Here is a 21,960-nt window from a genome sequence, read left to right as displayed (position 1 = left end):
CATTGAGTTAAATCTACACATATTTTTTTTTCCCATCAAATTAAACTACTGTCCATTGACTTGCAAATATTGTCAGTTTCCCAAGTCTGATAATGCTAATCTTTGAGGCAAAGAAAAGCTGCAGATGACACTGTTGCAACATCTGCTTGCTGCTTTAATTTAAGTAGAGTAAATAAACACTATGTGGGGATAATGTCTTGTTAGCGACCAAGCTAACTAAATTGCTAATTCTGAATTCTGAATCAAAATGTCTGGGGGAGCAAACAGCCAAGCACTGGGGAAGTAGAGCTATTGTGCCTGACACTTATGGTGTCAAAAACAAGTGTAAAGCGTAAACATACAGTGGCTTTCAATATGCCAGTAAACACAGTGACAGGGCCTTTTGAGTTCAATAAATTAGATTTCTTTTACTTTCCTAAAATAGTGAAAGTCATGGAGCAGTTATAGAGACTACTATCAGACTACAGACATAAAATTACTTACTGCGTCAACATAATCTTGTGTTTTTCTTTGGGATTGTTGCATAGCGTTTCAGGTCTCTACCAAATATCCAAGAGGCTGATATAATGGAGGAAAAAGAGAAGTTATTTTTCTAACCAGTCAAGCGAGGACAAGAGAAACGCTGCATCTCTGAGTTACATCAGTGTGGGTGGGTTCACTTAACCTTCACAATGGGCTTCTTGCTTTATCTGAATATATAAGGGCATGTTTGATGGTGTGTAGCAACACTGTGAAAACTTTTGACTCTTTTTAAACTGCGTACGAAAAATGGCTTTTTATTTCAATGAAAATTTTCTCATTTTGTTGCTCTGCCTTATATTTCCAAGTTTTTCAACTGATGAAGCCCGACATTTAAACTGTAAGTGAATCTTTTTTACATACCTCCATCTGTCCAGGAGCTGTAGAAATGAGATATACCCATGGAAATGCCAGCAGGAAAGTCAAAATCTTTATATCTCATTGAAATATGCTTTTCTGTATCTTGTTAAAAACAGCATTAGCTGTGAAGACAGCATTTTCCTCTTGTTTAGAAGGCTATTAATATTTCTGTTTAGCTTTAAAGCAAGTAGATTTATTACCAAATCTGACACATTCATGTACAATTGAAGATACTACATTAAAGGCTGGTCGAGCTCCAGCTCTTCATTTTGTTTATTGAACATGTTGATGCCTAAAATAAAATAAAATTTATATTAGTTGCTGACATTTAAAATGCTACATGCAGCATTTGTACAGTGTATAGAAACAAAAGCTTTGACTGTAAGTGGGGCTCTTCTTAAGCAAAAGTAAAATTACTGTTGCAAGTAGATAAGAATTGTTCAATCTATATCCTGCTTATATAAAAGTATATATAAGTATTAAAAGCATAATATACCTCAAATGGGCCTGTGTCTGATGTATTACAAGATTACTATTAGTAATGCATTCTAGCCCAAACAATATTTTACTCTGGTAGCTGGTCGAGATGGAGCTAATTTTGAATACATTACATCCAGAAAGTATCCCAACTGAGAGGCCGGTGTCCCTCTAAAGGATAGATAGATAAGTCTGAGGGGTGATGTGGTCATGAGGTGATTAATGGGAGAGGAAGGACAGAAAAACAAATCTTTGATGCACACATTTGTATTCATTTTTCATTTGTTGACGAAATCTATTATTAATAAATACTACTACTACTAATAATAATAATAATAACAATAATAAATTTATTATTAACTACTTTTTGTTGAATAAATATATAATTTACCTCTTTGAGCTCCCACATAGTTTTTAAATTAATCTATCTGAGACGTTCAGGGGAGAAATTACTCTTCGATGGAACTGCTAACAACATACAGTAGTGATGTTTGGGTCAGTGTTTTTTTCATGCACCCAAACCTGACTGGTCCTGACCCAGAAATCATCAGCTTCGTGCATTATCCTGACACAGTTGTCAGGAATGAGGGCTGAGACAAGGACAAAGACCAGACTGAGGGCCATGACCCTCTGCAAGGTTCTGATATTGTTAAGATCAGTGAGAAGGCTAAACAAACAGATAAATTGTTCCAAACTGTGTTCATTATTATTGAATAACAAAAACTCTTCATAAAGACCTGAACTGTCTTTTTCTCTCTCTCTTAAACCGACAGTGTATGTGTTTGGGAGACAGAGCGACAGAGAGGTGAAGGAGAGGTGGAGGGTAGACAAGGGGAACAATTGTTTTAGTTTATAACAATGCTTTATATTTTAGGTAAAATCACAACCTACATTACTTCTGTAAATGTATTTATTTCCTTTCACCGCTGTTTACAGATGATATTGTAGTTACAGATTGAAAACATCTAATGCCATTTCAGGTGATATTCATGCTGTTATTTTATGATACTCTTTATGTTCCAGTCACATCAGTCAGAGAACTTCTCATCTCCTCATATCACGAAAGCCTTCAAATTGTACATGAAGCATTACTCCACAATCCGCAACGGTAATAAAATATTTATGAGTTATCAAATTGCCTGTCTCTGTTTTAACTGAAAAAAATACTTCTAAAGGACACCAAGAACCACAACTTTCATTTCATCTGTCAATTTCTGTGCCCAGACGAAGCAAACCGTCGTCTGCCATGCATGTGTTTACATTCCCTCGGCAAACCGAGCCCGAGACCCTGGAGATTTCCCGAGCTGCAGAGGTTTTTCAAACAACTCTGCAAGTCCTAAAGAACAGAGCAAGACAGAAACATAAAAGGGATGTCACGGCATCAGGTAGAATTGCTTTCTTTCATTAAATCCAGACAAACTCACCTTGGAAAAAAAGAGGCACTCAGAGACACTTGGACACCAAGAAGTCAAAACAATTTCAACAAAACTGAAATTTGTAATTGGCCCACTGCCACTATTCTTCCCATTTTGACAGTCAGCTGAAATTTTGGATAATTTAAACTATTGATACAAGTGGATATCAAAGTTCTCATGAAGAAGAGGACTTTTTCAGCTGCAATGTCTTTTCAGATTTGATATGTTCTTAAAGTAGCCTGAGAACATGACACATCTGTGAGCTTCTGTTTCATATGCTGTGGCAGATGCATACGGCTTCAGACAGATTTCCCCTCATGCAGCCAATCACAACCAATTATCTAATACGGGATGGGCTTGATACATTGACTTCATACACCAACTGGTGTTTAATACAATATTCTGTGAGCCAGTGGCTTTTGAGTATGAGTAGTAGAAAACTTGTTTTGGGTAGGCTAGCAGTAAATAAACTTTCTTTTATTTCATCATTGCAGCTCACCACAGTCTCTGAACAAATTTAGTGTAAGAGTTGCAAACGAGTTGCTGTTAGCTCTGAAAGGCCCAACTTAAAAGTTTTATTTCAAATTTAATGACTACTACCTTAACAGGGTGGCAAGATTCCATTTAATATCCTTTATTTCTATTGTATTAACTTTAACTTTTTGTATTAACTCTTCTAGAACTGATTTCATGGGAGGATGTGGAGCTGATTGCAGAGCTGTCTCAATGTCTTCATGCAACACATCCAGCCGTCTGTCAGGACAGTCCTCTCAACACGTACCGAACCATATCCGGCCTCTGCAATAACAGGTAGCTAACTGATTTCTGACTTTTTAATAATTCAAAGAACCATAACGTTATTGTTATAAAATAAAATGTTTTCTGCAGTTTAAGAACCAATAATAGGCACATAATAGGTATAAAGCCCTGTTTAAATTGTGCAAGCACAACAAGCAGTGCATAGGAGTCGGATTAGGGCGCACAAACTGCTCTTTTGGTCTGTTTATGCACAGCAATGCAAAGCGCAAAAGGGTTGGCTGCAGTAGAAAATGAATCAGAGGCTCTAATGATTAATAAAAACACTCTCAGTCAGTCACACTGGTTTCATTGCTCTGAAACAGCTGTGCCAATCACAGTGACACATCACTCCAGCAGCTCAGCAAAGCGAAAGATGTGTGTTCATAAAATCATGTTGTTGTCTGGATGATGCAGAGCGGCACTATGTGAACACATAGCACCAAACCTGTTTTTATTTTTATTTGTAGAATGATTTTAGAAATAAATTTAAAAAATATGTATTGATAAATCCATTTATATGATGGCATCAATCTGGTGCTATATGTTTTAGCTGTTGTGCTGCATTCAGATGGCTATGGGGATTTAAGTAACTGAGAGAGAAGCTTTGATGATCATACAGTAAAACAGCTGGTACTATACAATTCCTCATATTCATTTATAAATAAATGCAGACAGATTTAGCAATGTTACTGTCACACTTTGTCTTTCTGTCCCTCCCTTTTGCACTTTCTCAGACACATTCATTTTCATTCTCTTCCCGTCTACCAGATGCACTCTGACCTCTTCTCCTGTCCCAGACACGTCAATCCCATATCCAGCCACTCCTTCCTGCCCTGGAAAAACCCCTTTTCCTCCAGTCTTTGTCACCTGACCTTCCCTGCCCACCTCCTCACATTTCACCACTTTCCCTCATCAGTCCTGCAGACCATCCCTGCCCACTCATTTACTCAGCACAGTAACATAATTGTTCTTCATTTGTACTCTGGAAGATCAAAAAGGTTGCTTACTGCCCTAATATTCTAGCCTGTGTATTCTGTGAATCTGTAATGAGATCTGCGTCATGAGCATAAAACGTGATAACGGGAAACACAGAAACCTAAGCTTTCCACTATAAATACAATAAATGCTATAGGTATTGTAATTTTTATTTTAGATTGATTTAAGCCGGATAATTCAAACAATGATCTCCCACAGCCATGGGCCCATCCACTGGAAAACAGGAAAACACACTGAAGTGACAAAACTGAGGTTGGTGTTGTAATACATGCATTTTCAATAAAAACTGAAAATCAAACTAAAACTTAGATTTTCAAATTAAAATGTGATCGTGTCATACATAATTTGCATACAAACATCAAATAAAAAGTATTTTAAACAATGATTCAATTTTAAAATTAGCAGTTATGAACTTCCAGAATTCCTGCACTTTATGCTTGTTTTTTACACACAGTGTCTTCGAGTAATTACATTAATGCACTACTAATTTGCAGCAGCTAATATATTTTATTTGCAAACACGATGTCACCAGGGTAACATTTTTAGTCCACAAAGTCTGCAGTGACTTGAAGAATTTTTAGGCAACAGATCTTCTCTAACGCAACACAGCCTAAATGTAACACATCTCAGACTCTCAGACAGAATTTGAAACTTAGTCTCAGCTGTCAAAGTCCTGCACTTTGTACATTCACCACACATTTCAGCATCCTTCCTATGATTCCTGTGCAGTATTAAAGCACTGCTTTCATTAAATCAGTGGATACAGGGTTTATTTTATCATCGCCACAAACAACTAGTTTGAAAATGAAAAATAGCTGGGGTGTGTATGTGAGTTAGAAAACACCCAAATCTCTGACCAGACTGTTGGCAGCTGTTGGTAACATTGTGGATAATGTGGGCATTAGGTTTTGATGAGAAAGAAGAATGACATTATCTCTGGTTCTAATGCATGAGTTTTGATCCTTTCTTCATATTGTCCACGTTGAGACAGACAATGTCATATGACTGCGTTCTTAAATCGGCTGAGTGCTCTCAAGGTGTAAGGTGGCTTCTTTCTGAAGAATTTGTTTTAGTCAACCACTATTGCCTCTGCAGCAGCAATTACTGGCTGAAAAGAAACACGTCAGTCACTTTGCAGCTACAGTTTTTTTCCCAAGGGAAGAAGGACCCCCTTGTATGTCCATCACAGCAAATAAAAGTGTTCATAACCTGAATCACCATTGTATCAGTCAGTGATAGACAATATAAGATTATTTATCAAAACCCACAGTTCACTATCGTCGGTAAAACTGTAGTATTCTGGACTCTTGATGATCCTCTGAAGGAAAACAAATATTGTTGCAAGCAGTGATGGCATATACTGTTTTTTGCACTGCAGTATTTTTGGACACGCTTCATGATTCTTTTTGTCAGGGAAAATCCTCTCTGGGGAGCAGCCAACACTCCCTTGGTCAGATGGCTTCCAGCTGAATACGAAGACGGAGAGAGAGAACCTAAGGGTTGGAACCGAGGACGGCTCCATAATGGATTCCAACTTCCCTCGGTAATCTACAAAATCCTGGTCTGACGGACACAAAAGTCTTGGAGGAGAAATTAGAAATGAAGCGAGCTCACCCTGCAAACCCAACTTAATGTAGCTTTCAATTTATTTTTCTAACCTGTTTTACAGCAGATAAAGTCCACAGCAATTTAGGAACAGTGGGGAGAGTGTGTGAGATGACACAGATTACAGTTGCATTTGAATATTGTGGCCTGTGCTTTAAAATATCCAATTTCCTTAGTTTGACAGAAGCTGATTTCCAGTCATGTGAATAAACAGTATGTATTTCAAACTGCGTATAAAACTGCTGATATTGGCATTGATTTTCAGTCTTTAAGTTATGTGCTCGTTACGCAGAGTGAGGTTCTTTAGTGGAAGTAATCATCAAATATGCATCAGTTTTATCCAGCATGAAGTTATATTAAAGTTTACTTAAATGTTTTAGATAATTAATAATCTTTGATCCTAACTATGCAATTTCCCATAAAAGGGGTCAAGTAAAAAAATATCTTGGATGCTTAATACATTGCAGAACACATTTTCAATCAGTTGCCAAATTTTTGGTTGGAGAAATCAGGATATGAAAAGAAGCTAGAAACTCCCTTGCTGAGCTAAAGCTGTTTATCTATTTATAACAATACTTAATGAATGAAAGAATGAACTAGTTCACACAAACAAGAAAGCTATCATTCATCATAACGCCTTATTGGAACATGATAGGCTTTCCCCAGATGATATGTTCATTTGCGTTGATGATGAGACAGTAAACACCACTGACTGATAAGTGATAAGGGGGGGAAACACAACTGCACATTTTGAAAAGACACTTTCATCCAATAACAATTCCTACTGTGTCAACAGCCACGGGAAATCAGCAAGAAAATACTGAGGAGCTCTTCTAAAGGGAAAGATGATACCTATTCACACCTGTTGGCGGAGTGGGGCCAGTACATTGATCATGACATAACTTTTACCCCTCAAACCTCTGGCGTGGCTGCCTTTTGGACTGCCGTGGACTGTTTGACTACGTGTGAAAATGAGCATCCATGCTTTCCCATTAAGGTAAACTAAATACATAACAGATTTTGTTCATTTTGCTTACATGCAGTGTATTGTGCATGTTCTCTTGTTGCAATCCTTTATTTTAAAGGAGCACTTTTGTGAAGTACGTATGCTTATTTGCTTTATCTTCGAGATTGATACCACTGTCATATCTGTTCAATACGAAGGCGGAGCCATCAGCCTCAGCATTATTTTACCTTTTGACAGCCAAACTAAAGTTGTTTCCCCATATGCAAAGCTAAGCTAACCAGCTACCAGCTCCAGCCATTATCTAACTTGGCAAAAAGCACATAAGCATATTTTTAAAAATGTCAAATTTCTATAATAGAAAAAAATAATAATAAAAACAAACAAATCCACAAGTATTTTAAGATGCTATATTCCCTGTATTAAATTTGTCTTCTCTACAGACAGGTGATACTATCGTTGGTGCTGAGGGCTGCATGCCTTTTTATCGCTCCACACCAGCCTGCTTCATCAATTCTGGGTCTGATATTGGACAAGCTCTGCAACGACAACAGATGAATGCCATAACGTCATTCATGGATGCTTCAGTTGTGTATGGCCACACTCCAAAACTGGAGAGCGTCCTCCGTGACCTCTCCAGCCAGAATGGAAAACTTGCTGTCAACGACAAATTCACGGATCCAAAAGGAAGACCCTACCTTCCATCTGTAGCCACTTTGCCATCGGCATGCCGCCAGGATCCAAAGGAGGAGAGAGTGGAGTGTTTCAGTGCTGGAGACAGTCGGGTCAATGAGGGTCTGCCCCTGTCCTCTTTGCATACACTGTGGCTTAGGGAACACAATCGAATTGCAGAGGCATTGAAACATATTAATGGTCACTGGAGCCCAGAGACTATATACCAAGAAACTCGAAAGATTATTGGAGCTCTGCACCAGGTATGTGACTAGTAACTAAAATTGTTTCAGTATGCCAAGATAAAAACCTGTTTAAGCTGACTGAAAACCACACCTGAAATGCAAGAATAAAAAGCAAAAGTCCATATTGCACTCCACAGAAAGTCACATATTGATGAATCTGCTGATTATTTTCTAGGTTAATCAATTGTCTGAAGAACATTAGAAAAATGTCAAATGTACATTGAGGCTTTCCTGTCAATGGGATCCAGGAAGTAACCCTTCAAGTTTGTAACTCCATGTAAAACCCACCAAAATGATAATTTTTATTTCATGGTAGAAGGATATTGTTTATATAAAACTTTGAGCTGAGCCAGGCTAGCTGTTCCCCCCTGCTTTCAGTTAAGCCAACTGCTAGCTCTAGTTAAAAAGTATATTTCCCAAAACCTCAAGCCATTCCTACTATTAATTGTTTTCTGGGGTTGACTATCCAAATTCCAAAGGTGTTGGGTTTACTACCATAGAAAACTCCAAATATATATGTTTGAGGAGCTGAAACCATGGCAGCAATTATCAATTGACTGATCAACCAGTCATTTCAATTCTGATTTTATCAGTTGAGTGAACAGTACCAGATGGGTTTGTACTGCTTGATAATTCTAAATACGCAGTGATGTTTTCTGGCTTGCAGAGTAGCGACTGTTTCTCCATTTGTTGCCCCCTGCCAGAAAATGTAGTTTTACCTTCAAACTGTTAACATCTGTAGTTTTGAGTATAAAAGTCTACCCATCTCTTTTAGAATCCCACAGATGTCTCACATTAAGTGTAAATATTACTTTTAGTTCATTTTTGCAAAACAGCATCTGTACTGTAATTCAATTCTTCAGGTGTGAGGGGATTGCTCTTAATGCTTTTAATCAGTGAACATGAACACTTGAGGCGCTCATTCGTTCTAGAAAGTATCCCGTGAAATTGTCACAGGAAACATTTTTTTAATCATATTCTTTGGAGTGGTAACTCAAAAATGTACTTATGTAATCATGTTTTCTGTATTGCTGCAACCACCTGCAGTGGTCTCCTGCTGAAACTACTGACACTAAAATCTGAAGTCGGTGGATGAACATTTCTGGGAGACGTTGCAGTCACCTCTCAGTGTTTTTTCTTTCTTTCCTTTGAGTCCACATGAAAATTATTCGCCATAGGTGTAAAAAAGGCAGAAAGATCACATTTGGTAGTAGTGGTGTCAGTGGCTGTGATTCAGGGCTGATAGGAAAGTAGAGAGCAAGATGAAATCAAGCTTTATTTTGCTTGGCATAAAAACAAGTATAGCTGAGATTTGAGGGAAATTCTGAAGGATGTAGATAAAGATTACAGTCTGGACATACTGTACTGAAACACCATTGCTGTTATCATACAGTAGATACTGTTAGTGAAGGCAAGAAGACACAGTTGTATGATAAAAAATAAAGCCTAGTGTGATTCACATGAAAAATTGAAAGACACAAATGACTCCTGAGGGGAAACAAACTAATCTAGCATTTATGAGTGTGGTGATTTTATCATCTGCAGATGTCAGGAGTGTGAGTGTGTTGCAATTACATGTTATTAAAGTAGGATAAAACTGATACAAAAGATGTAGAGAGGAGTGATGTTTGCCGGCATTGTTTACAAGAGATTTCTTCTTCTGCAATGAGATAAAGTGAGATAAAGTGTTCAGAATGCAGAGAAAAAGTAAACCTTAACTGGAGCTTTTGCGGACATGGAAAAAATTCTTGTCTGTATTGCTGTGATCGTAAACTGCACTGCAAAACCTCTTATCAGTAATTTTAAGGGCCACATATTTTTAATTTCCCTTTTTATACATATTCATTTAAAAACTGTGCTTTTTAAATTCCAAAGAAAAACTCATGCTTCAGTACATCAACTTAACAGCATCTTTGTCTCATTTACTTTCTCATGTTATACCAGAGCTTCTATTTGAGTATTTATCTTTTATTATCATAACACCTGATTTGGGTCATTTGGGGGTAAATAATGCTGAATAACAATACTGGACATTTGTTATCACATTTATTTCCACATATTTAAATGACAGCAGTGACATTCCATCAAAGAAGAAGAACGTGAACCATTTCACAAGCATGTTATATTTAAAACAGTTCAGAAAAAATCGACTGCAACACTCGTAATAGTCGAGCTTGTAGAGCTTTTGGGTGTATCACATAATCTTCATCAGCAGAGTTGTCATGGGATATCAGATTTAAACCCCAGTTTTTAAGCCAACATGGATGGGAGGTACTTAAAGTGCTCAAGAATGGAACATTTGACCTTCTACTATCTCATGACGACCTGGCATCTGCTGAGGAGATCATACGATGGGATCGAAAGCTCCATAGTAGCTACTAAATGGATGTGGGGCTCTCATCGTTTTTCAGTGACTTCTCAATGACCTTTTAACCTCAGATATTTTCAAACAGCTGGTGTCTTTGCTATTGCATGTAAAATACATTGTGTGAATGAAAAGCTTTAAGTTTTCAATGTGATGAACAGAGACTGATGTCTGATGTGGGACAGTTTCTACAGATTTAATTGATTCTGAACTTGTTTGACCCTGACAGCTGCTGTTTTAAGTCTGATGATTGTAAGAATCAACCAGCCGTGGAATCCACTGCTTCTCTGTCATTGCAAACTCTCAGAGGAATCTTTTACAGATTACTTCACTGGTGATGCTGCGTTTTCAAAAACCAGGTGGAAAGTTGGATTCCAACTACTCCTAAGAGCTCACTTACAGCTGTTTAAAGCAGCTATAAGTAATAAAATAAAGCATGTTAGCTGTGTGAAAATGTAAATGAAACAGAAGTCAACTTGGGGTTACATATGGGGCTTGAACCCAGGTCTGCACAGGGAAGGGCCCGTGTATGACATGACCACCTTCTAACATGAAGTTGCTCTTTATATTACTTCACTAGAGGGGCACCTATAGAAATCGTGCCAGAGGGATGCTATAGCATCATAGTTTGAAGCACAGGACCACTGACCAAGCTGCCTCATTTTGTGTGTAGGCAGTAAAAACATGCTGATTATTCCTGATACTGTGTTACTTATTAGCTTGTTTTTCCTCTCCCTTTGTTTTCATTTTCAAATCAGAAACAACTTCTAAAGTGGTTTTTAGATGGTTTTCTTTTCTCCTTATCCTTATCTATTTGAACCAGAATGCAGCTAATGTGACCATGCTTTCCTCAGTGCAAACCTTTCTGCAGGAATGAAGCGAGGCTCTTTATAGCAGGGCAGGTACTGTGTCAAAGATTGACAAGACATAATCCTTCATTATATGAACAGTCTCTGTGCAAACACTCTTTATACCAGTTAGCACAAATATGGATTTCTCTGTTCTGTCACTTTTGTTTGTCTTTTATAATTTAGTAATGTTGCTGCTTTCTTTCTTGGTAGCAATTGTTGATTGTTGATAGCAGCTTTTTCTATTAGCTGTAGGCTGGGAGCATTATTTTTAATTTTAATTCAAGTGAAGGAAAATGAGTGAATCTGGTGCAGGGCTGCAAAGTTTCTAAAGCATTTTTGAGCAGAGGGAAAGACTTTGGGGACTGACTTTTGACCACAGCAGTGGATTAACAGCTGCTGTTTTTAGGTGACTCAGGGCCAATGTCAGTGGAAAGAGATTTACAATATTAAAAAGAGATGGGTCTAATGTGGAGGGGTTCTTTAAATTATTTGTGAGGATGAAGTATAAAAGGCAGGTAGAGGATTAACATATTGTAGCTATTACCAAGACCAGCTTGGAAATCCCTGTATAGAAGTGGAGAAATGTGAGGCACTATCTGGTCTGACCAGCCAGTAAACCAGCAGAGTGTATCGCTATTGATTTTTTTTCCCCCCAGTGAAAAAAATCTCCAAGCTGAAAAGAAAGAAGAATTAAAAAAGCACCAAAGCTCCCTGTTTTTCTTTCTCCAGATTCAGTCATGGGAGAACATACAATTTAACAAAAAACTGTACTGTTCAGCTGCCACTGGATGATTAGTACAGAGAAGATAGCCGCACTTTAAGTCTAATAAATGAGTCAGTAAATAATTAAGAAATACAGTATTGTTTAAAAACACACGTCATATTACAGTGTCTTATGTCTTAGTCAGCACATGCTCAACAGGACTTCCTCTTACAAAAGGCAGGCTCTAAGCTCGGAGCTTAAGTGTTGTATAAAGATGAATGAAAGCCAACTACAGGGAAGGTACACAGTAGATCCATTGATCCACAACTGTCATTTAATATGTCAGAAATCCTTTGATTCTCTGTGAAGACCTACAGCATCAGCGACATAACCACATCTTGTTACTCGACTGTAGTTAAAGGGAAGTTTTATCTCTTCCTTCCTTCTTTCAATAGATAGTAGTCAGGGCAGGCTACAGAACAGTGCCTCCTGTGGCCATGCAGATAACTTACATGCAAATGTCATTGTTTGACATGCAGTAATACTGTGTTAGGGGGAAGAATAATACAAACATGAAGGGATGTTTATCAGCTTGTGTAGACCTAAATTCTGTAGTTTTATATACAAAACTGACAAATCTGTTAAAGTAAATTTAAAGAGCACACTATAAGATAAGCATAACAATCTCGATTACTAGTCAGCTCTGGTCATTCACATTATTTGTTTTTTGAAAGAGGTATATGTTTATTGAAAATGAGGAGATAATATGAGGCTATTATGAAATCATATTATAATTTTAGCTTTAATGCTGATATGACCATTTTCCAAATGTAGGCTCGTGCAAAATGTAACTCCAACACAACATTAAAATAGCCATTTCATTTTTATTGTAGTGTAATCACTCTGTTCAATGAAAGAAACCATTTCATGCTATTCAAAGCCATAACGACTGCCCCACTGCTGTAAATTCATGTACATAACAACATATTTGGTGGACAAGGCAGAAATTAATGCCTGGTGTAACATACTGGTGTTACTATATATTATCTTAGCATTAAGGTTTTGTATTGTGAATGGTTTGCTAGTTGTCCAGTCTTAGCTAAGAAAAAAAGGCTTCCAGCTCTGCAGCTCTCAGCAGCTCTCAGCAGCTCTCAGCTCCTCTCAGCTCCTCTCAGCTCCTCTCAGCTCCTTTCAGCTCCTTGTGGTCCGTCAGTCCATGTGGTTGATCCCCAACAGCTCTCACCAGGCTCCTCATTTAAATCCTCAGTCAGCTGTTGCCAGCAAACATGCTCACACAGGGCAAATGTAACAAAGTTTTTTTTTCCATGTGCCATTATTCTTGACAAGTCACTATAAAAGCTCTACTTAAATGCATTAAAAGATGTGTGTAATTACCTCAGAAAAAAAAAATGGAGTAGGATAGAATTAGACAGGAAATGAAACATAATTGCTAAAAGTGTTTTAAGACTGGTGCTATGAGGGGGATACGGGTGAATTGTGTTTACTGTATGACTAATTCTGACATCAAACTCCTTTTTGTAATACAACACAAATTTTTGTAAAATCCCTGGTAAAATCTTAAACCCAACATATTACCTCACGTCCAGGCAGGATATTCATGCTTTCTTTTCAGCTGAAAGGTTGTGGGCAGCTACTTAAAAACTCTGTGAGTGTGGGTGTGAGAACACATTTTCCTGTAGTTTCGGGGACAAAATCTGTTTACACAGTCACATTGTGAACATCCGCCTTACTTATGGGGACAAAATGTAAGTCCCTTCAACATAAATCATTAAATATTAGAGTGAAGACTTGCTTTAAGGTTAGGAGGTTAGGGTTAGGATTAGAATAATGCAAGTAATGTTTAGGGTTATGGATAGGTCCCCAAAATGTCCCCAAAAGTGATGGAAACAGGACTGTGTGTGTGCGTTAGGGATGGATGCAGAAAATAAACATAAAGGTCAGAAGCCATTTCAGTGCAAAGTGAAAGCCTATTTGGAAATAATAAAGGGTAAAATAAAATAAAAAACATCAGTGAACAACATCTGGTTTCATTCATGCATCTCAATCATCACAATAACAGTGTGCACAGGCTAGTGGTTTTTTTTTTGTTTTGTTTTTTTTAGTGTGTAGTGTAGGGGGACCATGTCATTATGTTCTGTTTGGCTTTTAAGTAGCCAGGACATTTCAGGAGAATTGCTGTGAAAGCTTTAACAGTTTAAAGGGCCAGACCTGATCTGCCTGGAGTGTTTTAGTCCATTAACTGAGGAGCTCGGCTGCTGAAGAGCATTGTATTCATGAGCTAAACTGTCGGAAAGGTAAATTCAGAAGACAAACAATAAGCAAAAGTGAAAAGAATAATGTGAATTGGCTCTTTCCTTGGTACTCCAGCAATTCATTCCTGGCTTGAAACTGGTGCTTTTTTTCCAATACGTAATGTAGGTGTGGATGAGTCTTATAAATAAATATATATATATAGTAGAAGATGAGTTCAGATTCTTTATGTCAGTAAAAGCACCAATACACCAGTCTTAAAATGAAGTGTTAGATTCAAACTATAAAACATACTTTAAGTATAAGAAGTAAAAGTACTTGATTTGCAGAAACAGATACATTACTATAAATCGCATTATTAGATGATTACTAACACTGATAAATATTAATTAATTTGTCTTTACAGGTTTCCAGCTGGGACAGTTTTTCAAGTTTAGGTCTGCACTCAGCTCAACCCGTTAGTCAGATTGCAGTCTGATACAGACTGTTCAATGAGTCAATTCCGCTAATGAAGTTAACTAATCAAGTCTTTACACTCTGTTAGTTAGTATCATCAAATCAAACAAAAAGTTCTTTGTGTCTGGGTCCAATGCTCTATTTTACATTGAAAACTACATGACACCAAATGTTGTGTGTGTGTTTCTCTGCATCTGTGCATTTATACTTGTGTGATATGCATTACGATTCAAGTGGTGAACCAAGGCCTTTATAAATAGTGATGAGGACAGATGGAATTCTTTGCAGTGAACTGTGAGGGAACAAATGTGCAATCTCATGTTCAAGCGCAGCATGGTACAGAAATACTCGTGTCACTGGAAATCCTATAGGGATCCCTTTTAGCTGCGTGCATATGCATTCAGAAGATGTTTTAAAAGAATTTTCAAGTAGGATTTGTTGTAGTAAAGCTCTGTTCTTATTCATCCTCACAGCTTGTGATACACACAATATTCTTTCATGAGTATCTAAGAGATTCTTTTTTTCTTCTTTGTGATCTCCGTCTCTCTTTTTTGTCTCCCAGATCATCACCATGAGAGATTATGTTCCAAAAATTATTGGCCCGGAGTCTTTTGAACATTACATTGGACCCTATGTGGGATATGATCCAACGACAGACCCGTCAGCCTCCAATGTGTTTGCCACTGCTGCATTCAGGTTCGGCCATGCTACCATTCCCTCAATCCTCCAGAGACTGAATGAGAGCTTCCAGGAACATGAGCACTTCCCCCACTTGAGACTGCACAACACTTTCTTCACTCCATGGAGAATAGTCAAAGAAGGTCAGTACATGCCTCTGAAGCTGTCTATTGGAACTAATAACGTATCCCACCAGCACATTAAACACCATAAAAAAGAGTGGGGGGTGGGGGGGTGAAAACAACTCTATTTAGGTCAGTCTCAGCACTGAATGTCTGTTTGATAGTATAATAATTAGTTGCATGAAATTCAAGTGACTCGTGTAAGTTAGATCCCTGAATAGACATAATTGTTTATCAATGTGAAAGTCTGCAGCCTGTCAGCGGCTACTTGACATGTGACATTAAGAGCATTCTCTATAATCTTAGGAGACTCATTATAGAAGGAGCAAAAACCCATCTAGCATACTGCTGGGACCATTAATTATTGGTACATTACTTTTTTATTACTTATTACATACTTATGTATAAGTTCTGCAGCTTCTTTCCTCAGGCTGTGAGACTCCTCAATTCATCCTCCACACACACCATAAAAAACGTTTATTATTATGACTCATTATTTATTCATATATAATTTTTTGTTTTGGGGCTAGCGTACAGGGACTACAACAAGCATTTCATTATAAAACCCTGTGTCGTAAAATGCTAAATAAATTAACCTTGTACTTAAACCTTGTACTTTATGCAAATTAAAAGCAAATTCTGGTATTTGTCCACCTGGGTCTTATTCTCATTATTGTGACTGTTTAGTTTATGGGCTATGCTAACTTTGCTGTCGAGATTCAAGAAACACTGACTGCAGCAAACCAATATATATTCAGGGAAGGAGCGCAAAGCTCTAAAAACTTTTCAAAAAGACCAAAAGCAAATACAGAAATTAGCTTGATGAGTGTTTTGAACTTTGAGTGAGATACCAATGGTATATCTTATATTATCAACTTCTTAAACCTTTAGAATTTCTGTACAATATTTGCTCTCTCCTTGCTATGTTTTTGGTCTCAACCAGCTGAAGGAAATATCTGGCTCCTGTGTTCACCAGCTAGTTGCTAACAGTGTTTGTCTGCTTGTTGCAAAAAAAAGCTCTAACATTATACATCATACAACTGCTATGACAGCTGTGGATCTGGCGGTTAAGCAGTGACCTTAAAATCTTTTTTAAAATATCAAAAATAGCCATTTAAAAGCTTCACTACGTGATTTACAAAATAAAATAATTGCAAAACTGTATGTAATTGCTCTCATCAGTCAAAAATAGTGCAGACAAAAACATCACATCATTATTCACAATGAAGATTATGTAAGCATTACACATCTGGGCAAAATCATCCAAAGGAAAGTTAATTACTGTAGGACTTGTGCATTCACACAGCCAGCCTCAAGTTGATTTTCCCAAGTGAGGTCCTAACTGAGCTCCTCACTCTGTGGGAACAACGTTCCTCCTGAGAAACGCCATGCTTGGCTCAATGATTCGTTGATCCCATTCTTTTAACTGCTATAAGCTCACCACCATATAGGTGAAGGCTGGAGCAAAGTGTAGCTTTCTCAGCTTCACAGCTCAGTTCTCACTTCATAGACCTGCATTACTATAGCCATTCACCCACATTACACTCAGTCACATTAGAGATGCCAAATACTTAATAGTCATATCTCAAAGTATCTCTTTGTCTTTGACACAACTGTTGTTCTTAGTGGTGCTGCTCCTAGTTGTATCCATGTCAGCTGCAAGTCTTTTCAGTGCACATTGCAAGAAACAGTATAATGTAATTCATATCCAAAAACTACAGTGCTGTAAGTGTCTATCTCTTTATGTTTGCAATGCTATTTTAATATTCAAGTCACAATGTAGCTGTCCCTAGGATTATGAACAGGACAGGTTAAAAGTGGCAGCACACACATGGTTTTTCTATCTCTCTGTATATACTTTCTTTCTCTGTGAATACAATATTGTTCATTTGGAATATTGTTTAGTTCACACTTAAATGGATTACACTGCCTTAAATACCAAGACCAGCTGGATTTTTTGTCAACCTCCCATGGCTGAAGTTTTGCCTTGCTGCGGTGATACAAAAGGGTGTGATCAGTAGTCTTACCATCAAACATGAGTATATTGCTTTTGTGAAAGTATGTGTTGTTATGATGAACAATGTATTCATTCCCAGCAGTCCATTCATCCTGTTTGCTGAAATGAAATTGTTTGGATGCCAGTGGACCCAGGGGAGGCAGCAAATCCAGCCACAGAAGTGATATACAAACCTGTTTTATGAACAGCATAAAGGAAGCACAGCATTGAGCACAACTGTACTCACAACCATATAAATTCTGTTTTATTTGTCTGTTTGGGATAAAGGATTACAGGCAGGCCGGACTTGTAAATAATGAGAATGTTATTTGCAAATTTGTGACATTAAGTCACATGGATGCATAGTTTTCAGAACACTTTTTGTGTTTGTGTCTGATTATTCCTGCATCCAACAGAAAAAAGCTGTAACTGTATGTACTGTATGTTGTTGTTTTTGTGTCTAGGTGGAATTGAACCAATACTGAGAGGTATAATTGGAACTGCAGCAACAGCTGTTAGTGCAGACATGGTGTTGACAGATGAGCTAACAGAGAGGCTGGTTGTCCTTAATGTGCCACAGCACATGGACCTGGCTTCACTCAACTTGCAGAGAGGACGAGATCACGCTCTCCCAGGTAAGTACTGAGCTTACTGTGAGTAAGTGACATTCAGTTAAACCTGTCAAATCACAGTGACAATGAACAATCAATGCCTTGTTTAATCCTAAAAGCTTTAAAACAGTTCCTTTGTCTTTTCTTTGTCAACACACTTAAGCTCATTCATTCATTCATACGTCTCTAATAACAAACCTTCTGCCTGTCAAACCATCCCGAACAAGGCAATGTTTTCAGGTATGAGAGTTAGAACGAAGTACTCTTAACAGACCTCTGCAGCCTGTGTGGGACTAGAAACACGACGCTACATTAGCACGCCAAACCTCAATTTCTGATCAAACAATCGTCTTCAAGTTGTGGGTAATGTGGGCTCCAGGGTCCAAGGGAGTAGAATGAATGGAATAAAAAAAGATTATTCTTTCCTGGCAAGTACACACTGGCAACAATACCCGAAGTCTGACACATAACTCTTCATGTTTTTGTACCTTGGTTTTTGTGCAGGTTAAACAACCAAATGAGATATAACATCTTATTTAGTGAGATTTAGGGGTTCTGGTGGAGGCTTGTTATCTTTGAACAGCTGGACAGCTGTTTTCCTCTGTTTCCAGCAAAGCTAAGCTAACCCTGTGTTGGCCCATGCATTGTATTTATCCCCCAGACATCAAATTGGTAACAATCTTTTCATCCAGCTCTCAAGTAAGCACAATGTGAATGGATTTGCTCAATATTAGATAATATTGTGCCAAAATTACTTTTCAGGATACAATGACTGGAGATCATTCTGTGGACTGAAGAGCATTAAGACACTGGACGATTTCACAGAGGCTGTGGGAGACTGCAGGGTCGCTGAGAAGATATTAGAAATATACAAACATCCAGACAATATAGATGTATGGCTCGGAGGACTTGTTGAAAATGTCTTGCCTGGCTCAAGAACCGGTCCCCTCTTTGCTTGCCTGATTGGGAAGCAGATGAAGGCGCTCCGTGATGGCGATAGGTTTGTTAATATTTCCCTAATTTTAAAAAATGCTGTGCATCAGTATTATGAATCTCGCCACTGACCACATGTTACATACATGACAGAAGAGAGCAACATTTGGTCCACTTTTAAGAGACAAGATGTTTTGCTTTAAATGGAGACATCAACTGTTTATTTATTTATTTATTTTTCAGGTTCTGGTGGGAGGCTGAAGATATGTTCACCCAGCAACAGAAGGCTGAGCTCTTAAAGGGTTCTGTTTCTCGGATCATCTGTGACAACAGCGACATAAGAGAAGTCCTCCCTGATTCTTTTAGATTCAAGAAATACCCTTCTGGTTACATTTCCTGTGATCATATACCGTCAATCAATCTGGAAGCTTGGAGAGAGGAAAAGAGCCAAGGTATGATTTGAGGAGCTGTCAGGCTAGTCCTGGTCCTAATGATTTAAAAAAATTCCATATATTCCTTATTGTTCCACCACACATTAACAGGCAAAACTTTCATCACTTTACTCCAGATTTAGAGCAGTGTGGCACTCCAAGAACGATAAGGAATGGGGATTTTATTTTGTCCTCTACATCTGGCAAACTGGTCGCTCAGTACTCCTGTTACCATGGTTTCAAGTTAAAGGGTGCTGCTGCAATAGTTTGTGAGGGAAATCGATGGAGTGATCAACCCCCACAATGTACAGGTACATGAACTATTTTTGCCATGGATTTGTTTCATAACATTTGTTTTTGATGACTACTGTGTTGTCCATGAAAAGGAGAGTCCACTGTCAGCTGGGAGATAGCATATCCTGACTGTATAAAATGCTGCATGTTGAAACATATACAGATCAGCATAGGAAGGATTTTTTCATGAACCATAGATATCCCTCAGCACATATCCCTTCTTGGACATGCAGTCAATACTGTTGTGCTCTTGTCTGACTGGAGCTTTACTGCTATCTGCTGGCACTAATGGAGAAAAGGAAATGTTCCATCAAGAAATATTATGAGAATATGGCTTCTTTTAGGATGTAAACCATCTGCCAGTGAGTGAAAGTCTCAGTGCAATTACTGAGCCACATTTTATTAATCTCACATGTACTCATGCACATTCACTTTGAATGACACCAATTTTTATGTAGACAGCAGATTCTGAATGTGTTTAACCAACTTTTACATCCATTTACTGTATGTCATCATTCAAATTCTTGCAGAGACAGAGAGTTAGGTCAGTTATTAAAGTTTGATCATTGAGTGGGAACGCAGTTAAAGGCCAAGACTATTTTGAAAATGTTCTCAGTAATGTATTTAGATGTTTACAGAAATGAGGGGGGGAAATCAAATTTATCAATCAATGTAAAAACTAGATTAAAAATCAAATCTAAGATGTTTTCTTTGATAATGATTTCCATGTTTCATAATTTTTTGACTAAGCAACCTATAATTCTAAGAAAGTTTACAACTTTATTTCACATATTTCTAGTAACACATTCCCGTAATTCATTAAGTCAGACAAGTTTCCCATTATAATGAGTGAACTATGTATGTATGTTTTGGAAATTTAATTTCACATAACTTTTCAATGATATAATGAGGATCATTTAGGTTTGAGAATCTAAATTTTCTTTTCTCCAAATGACAAAATATTTTATCTTAACAGAAAAAAAATTCTCATGTCACTCTCAAAGCTAGGTTTCTCACAATAATGGCATGGTGAGCTACTGTGGTTAACTGCCATTTACTGCATTGACTGCCATTTACCAGCTTAATTATTAAGCCCTGTTACATTAACAACAACAGCTACGTTGTTTGTTTGCAGGGAATCAACACTAAGCTGTTGACAATGGAGCGGATCAAGAAACGCTTCACAGATTTATAACAAAGCCCAGGAAATGTCATTTTTCTTCCTTGCTTTCTTTATGTTTGACAGTTTTGTTGATTATACATACGTGTGTGTGAATAAGACATGTTTTCAAAATAAACTGTTTTGAAAAATAATTAATAATACCTGCTCTGTTTCCGTATTCTGTGTAGCTTTTTAATTCTTTGTCATCCGTTGGAGTAAGTTGAATTTTGTTCAGTAAAAATATGTACACTCTAAACCAAGTCAAAGCTCTTTTTGTCATGCTCACTTTATTTTGTACAATTTCTACATGACTTGTTTTGAACTTATTTTTTATTTTCAGCCCAGTTTCAACTGCTCTGAATATGATGATAATTCAGAAAATGTCAAACAACCCATCCCATGAAATGAATAAATCACTAATGATACTGTGATTTTGTGTTGTACAATATATTTTATTTTCTTCAGACAAACAGTATAGCAGAAATATGAGCTGTCATTTAATCTATGGTGATGCTGAAATACTTTTGCTTTCTGAAACTTGGCCAAATGAGTCATACTTGCCATCACGTTGCTGACAGCATGACTGACTGACTGATCAGTTTGCCATGCAGTTTAACATGAGGGCCAATTAACTGAAACAACTTGTTATTAGGCATTTGATGGATATTTATTCAAATTACACAAGAACAGTGGTGAGCCCTGGGCAATTAAACTCAGCAACTACATCATTAAAGAACGGACAATTTGCACATTGTTAGCTTTTCCATCATAAAGATCAAGCAAATAAATTCAATAAAATATTCATGCTTGAGATGTTTCGTTTTCTTGTTACCTCGTCTGTCATGAGGCTGTCTAATTTAAACATGGATGACATTACAAGAAATCCCCATCCCAAGTCCTTATAACAAAGGATGCAAAGCAAGACATCCAGTGTCTGCAGAAAAATCCAATCAGTATATTGTTTTTTCATATATATATATTGCTTTTGCATGTGCTAGAAAATGCTTCACTTTTAAGTGGTCTGAAGAAGTAAAAG

At 37.5% G+C, this 21,960-nt stretch overlaps 1 protein-coding gene across 1 annotated transcript; it reads left to right on the top strand.

Annotated features, from left to right (window-relative positions):
- The first annotated feature begins 1,939 nt into the window (after window positions 1-1,939).
- On the top strand, window positions 1,940-21,336 carry LOC124072225 (thyroid peroxidase-like). Its single transcript, XM_046413451.1, has 12 exons — window positions 1,940-1,993; window positions 2,380-2,464; window positions 2,532-2,741; window positions 3,452-3,581; window positions 5,979-6,108; window positions 7,578-8,069; window positions 15,260-15,518; window positions 17,958-18,128; window positions 18,867-19,104; window positions 19,281-19,489; window positions 19,606-19,779; window positions 20,898-21,336. Exons 1-12 carry the CDS (start codon window positions 1,940-1,942, stop codon window positions 20,909-20,911), a joined length of 2,166 nt encoding a protein of 721 aa, XP_046269407.1. The 3' UTR covers window positions 20,912-21,336.
- The last annotated feature ends 624 nt before the right edge of the window (window positions 21,337-21,960 follow it).

This window comes from Scatophagus argus, chromosome 15 (assembly GCF_020382885.2).
Source record: "Scatophagus argus isolate fScaArg1 chromosome 15, fScaArg1.pri, whole genome shotgun sequence".
Lineage (NCBI taxonomy): Eukaryota > Metazoa > Chordata > Actinopteri > Scatophagidae > Scatophagus > Scatophagus argus.
Note: the sequence above shows the minus strand (reverse complement) of the source record. Positions and strands in the feature narration are given on the sequence as shown.

Excerpts from the sequence above, each read along its gene's own strand:
- LOC124072225 (XM_046413451.1), top strand. The coding sequence starts at position 1,940 with ATGAGGGCTGAGACAAGGACAAAGACCAGACTGAGGGCCATGACCCTC. Across the intron at positions 1,994-2,379 it reads GGGCCATGACCCTCTGCAAG|TCACATCAGTCAGAGAACTT; the intron begins GTTCTGATATTG and ends TTTATGTTCCAG. Across the intron at positions 19,105-19,280 it reads GCGCTCCGTGATGGCGATAG|GTTCTGGTGGGAGGCTGAAG; the intron begins GTTTGTTAATAT and ends TTTATTTTTCAG.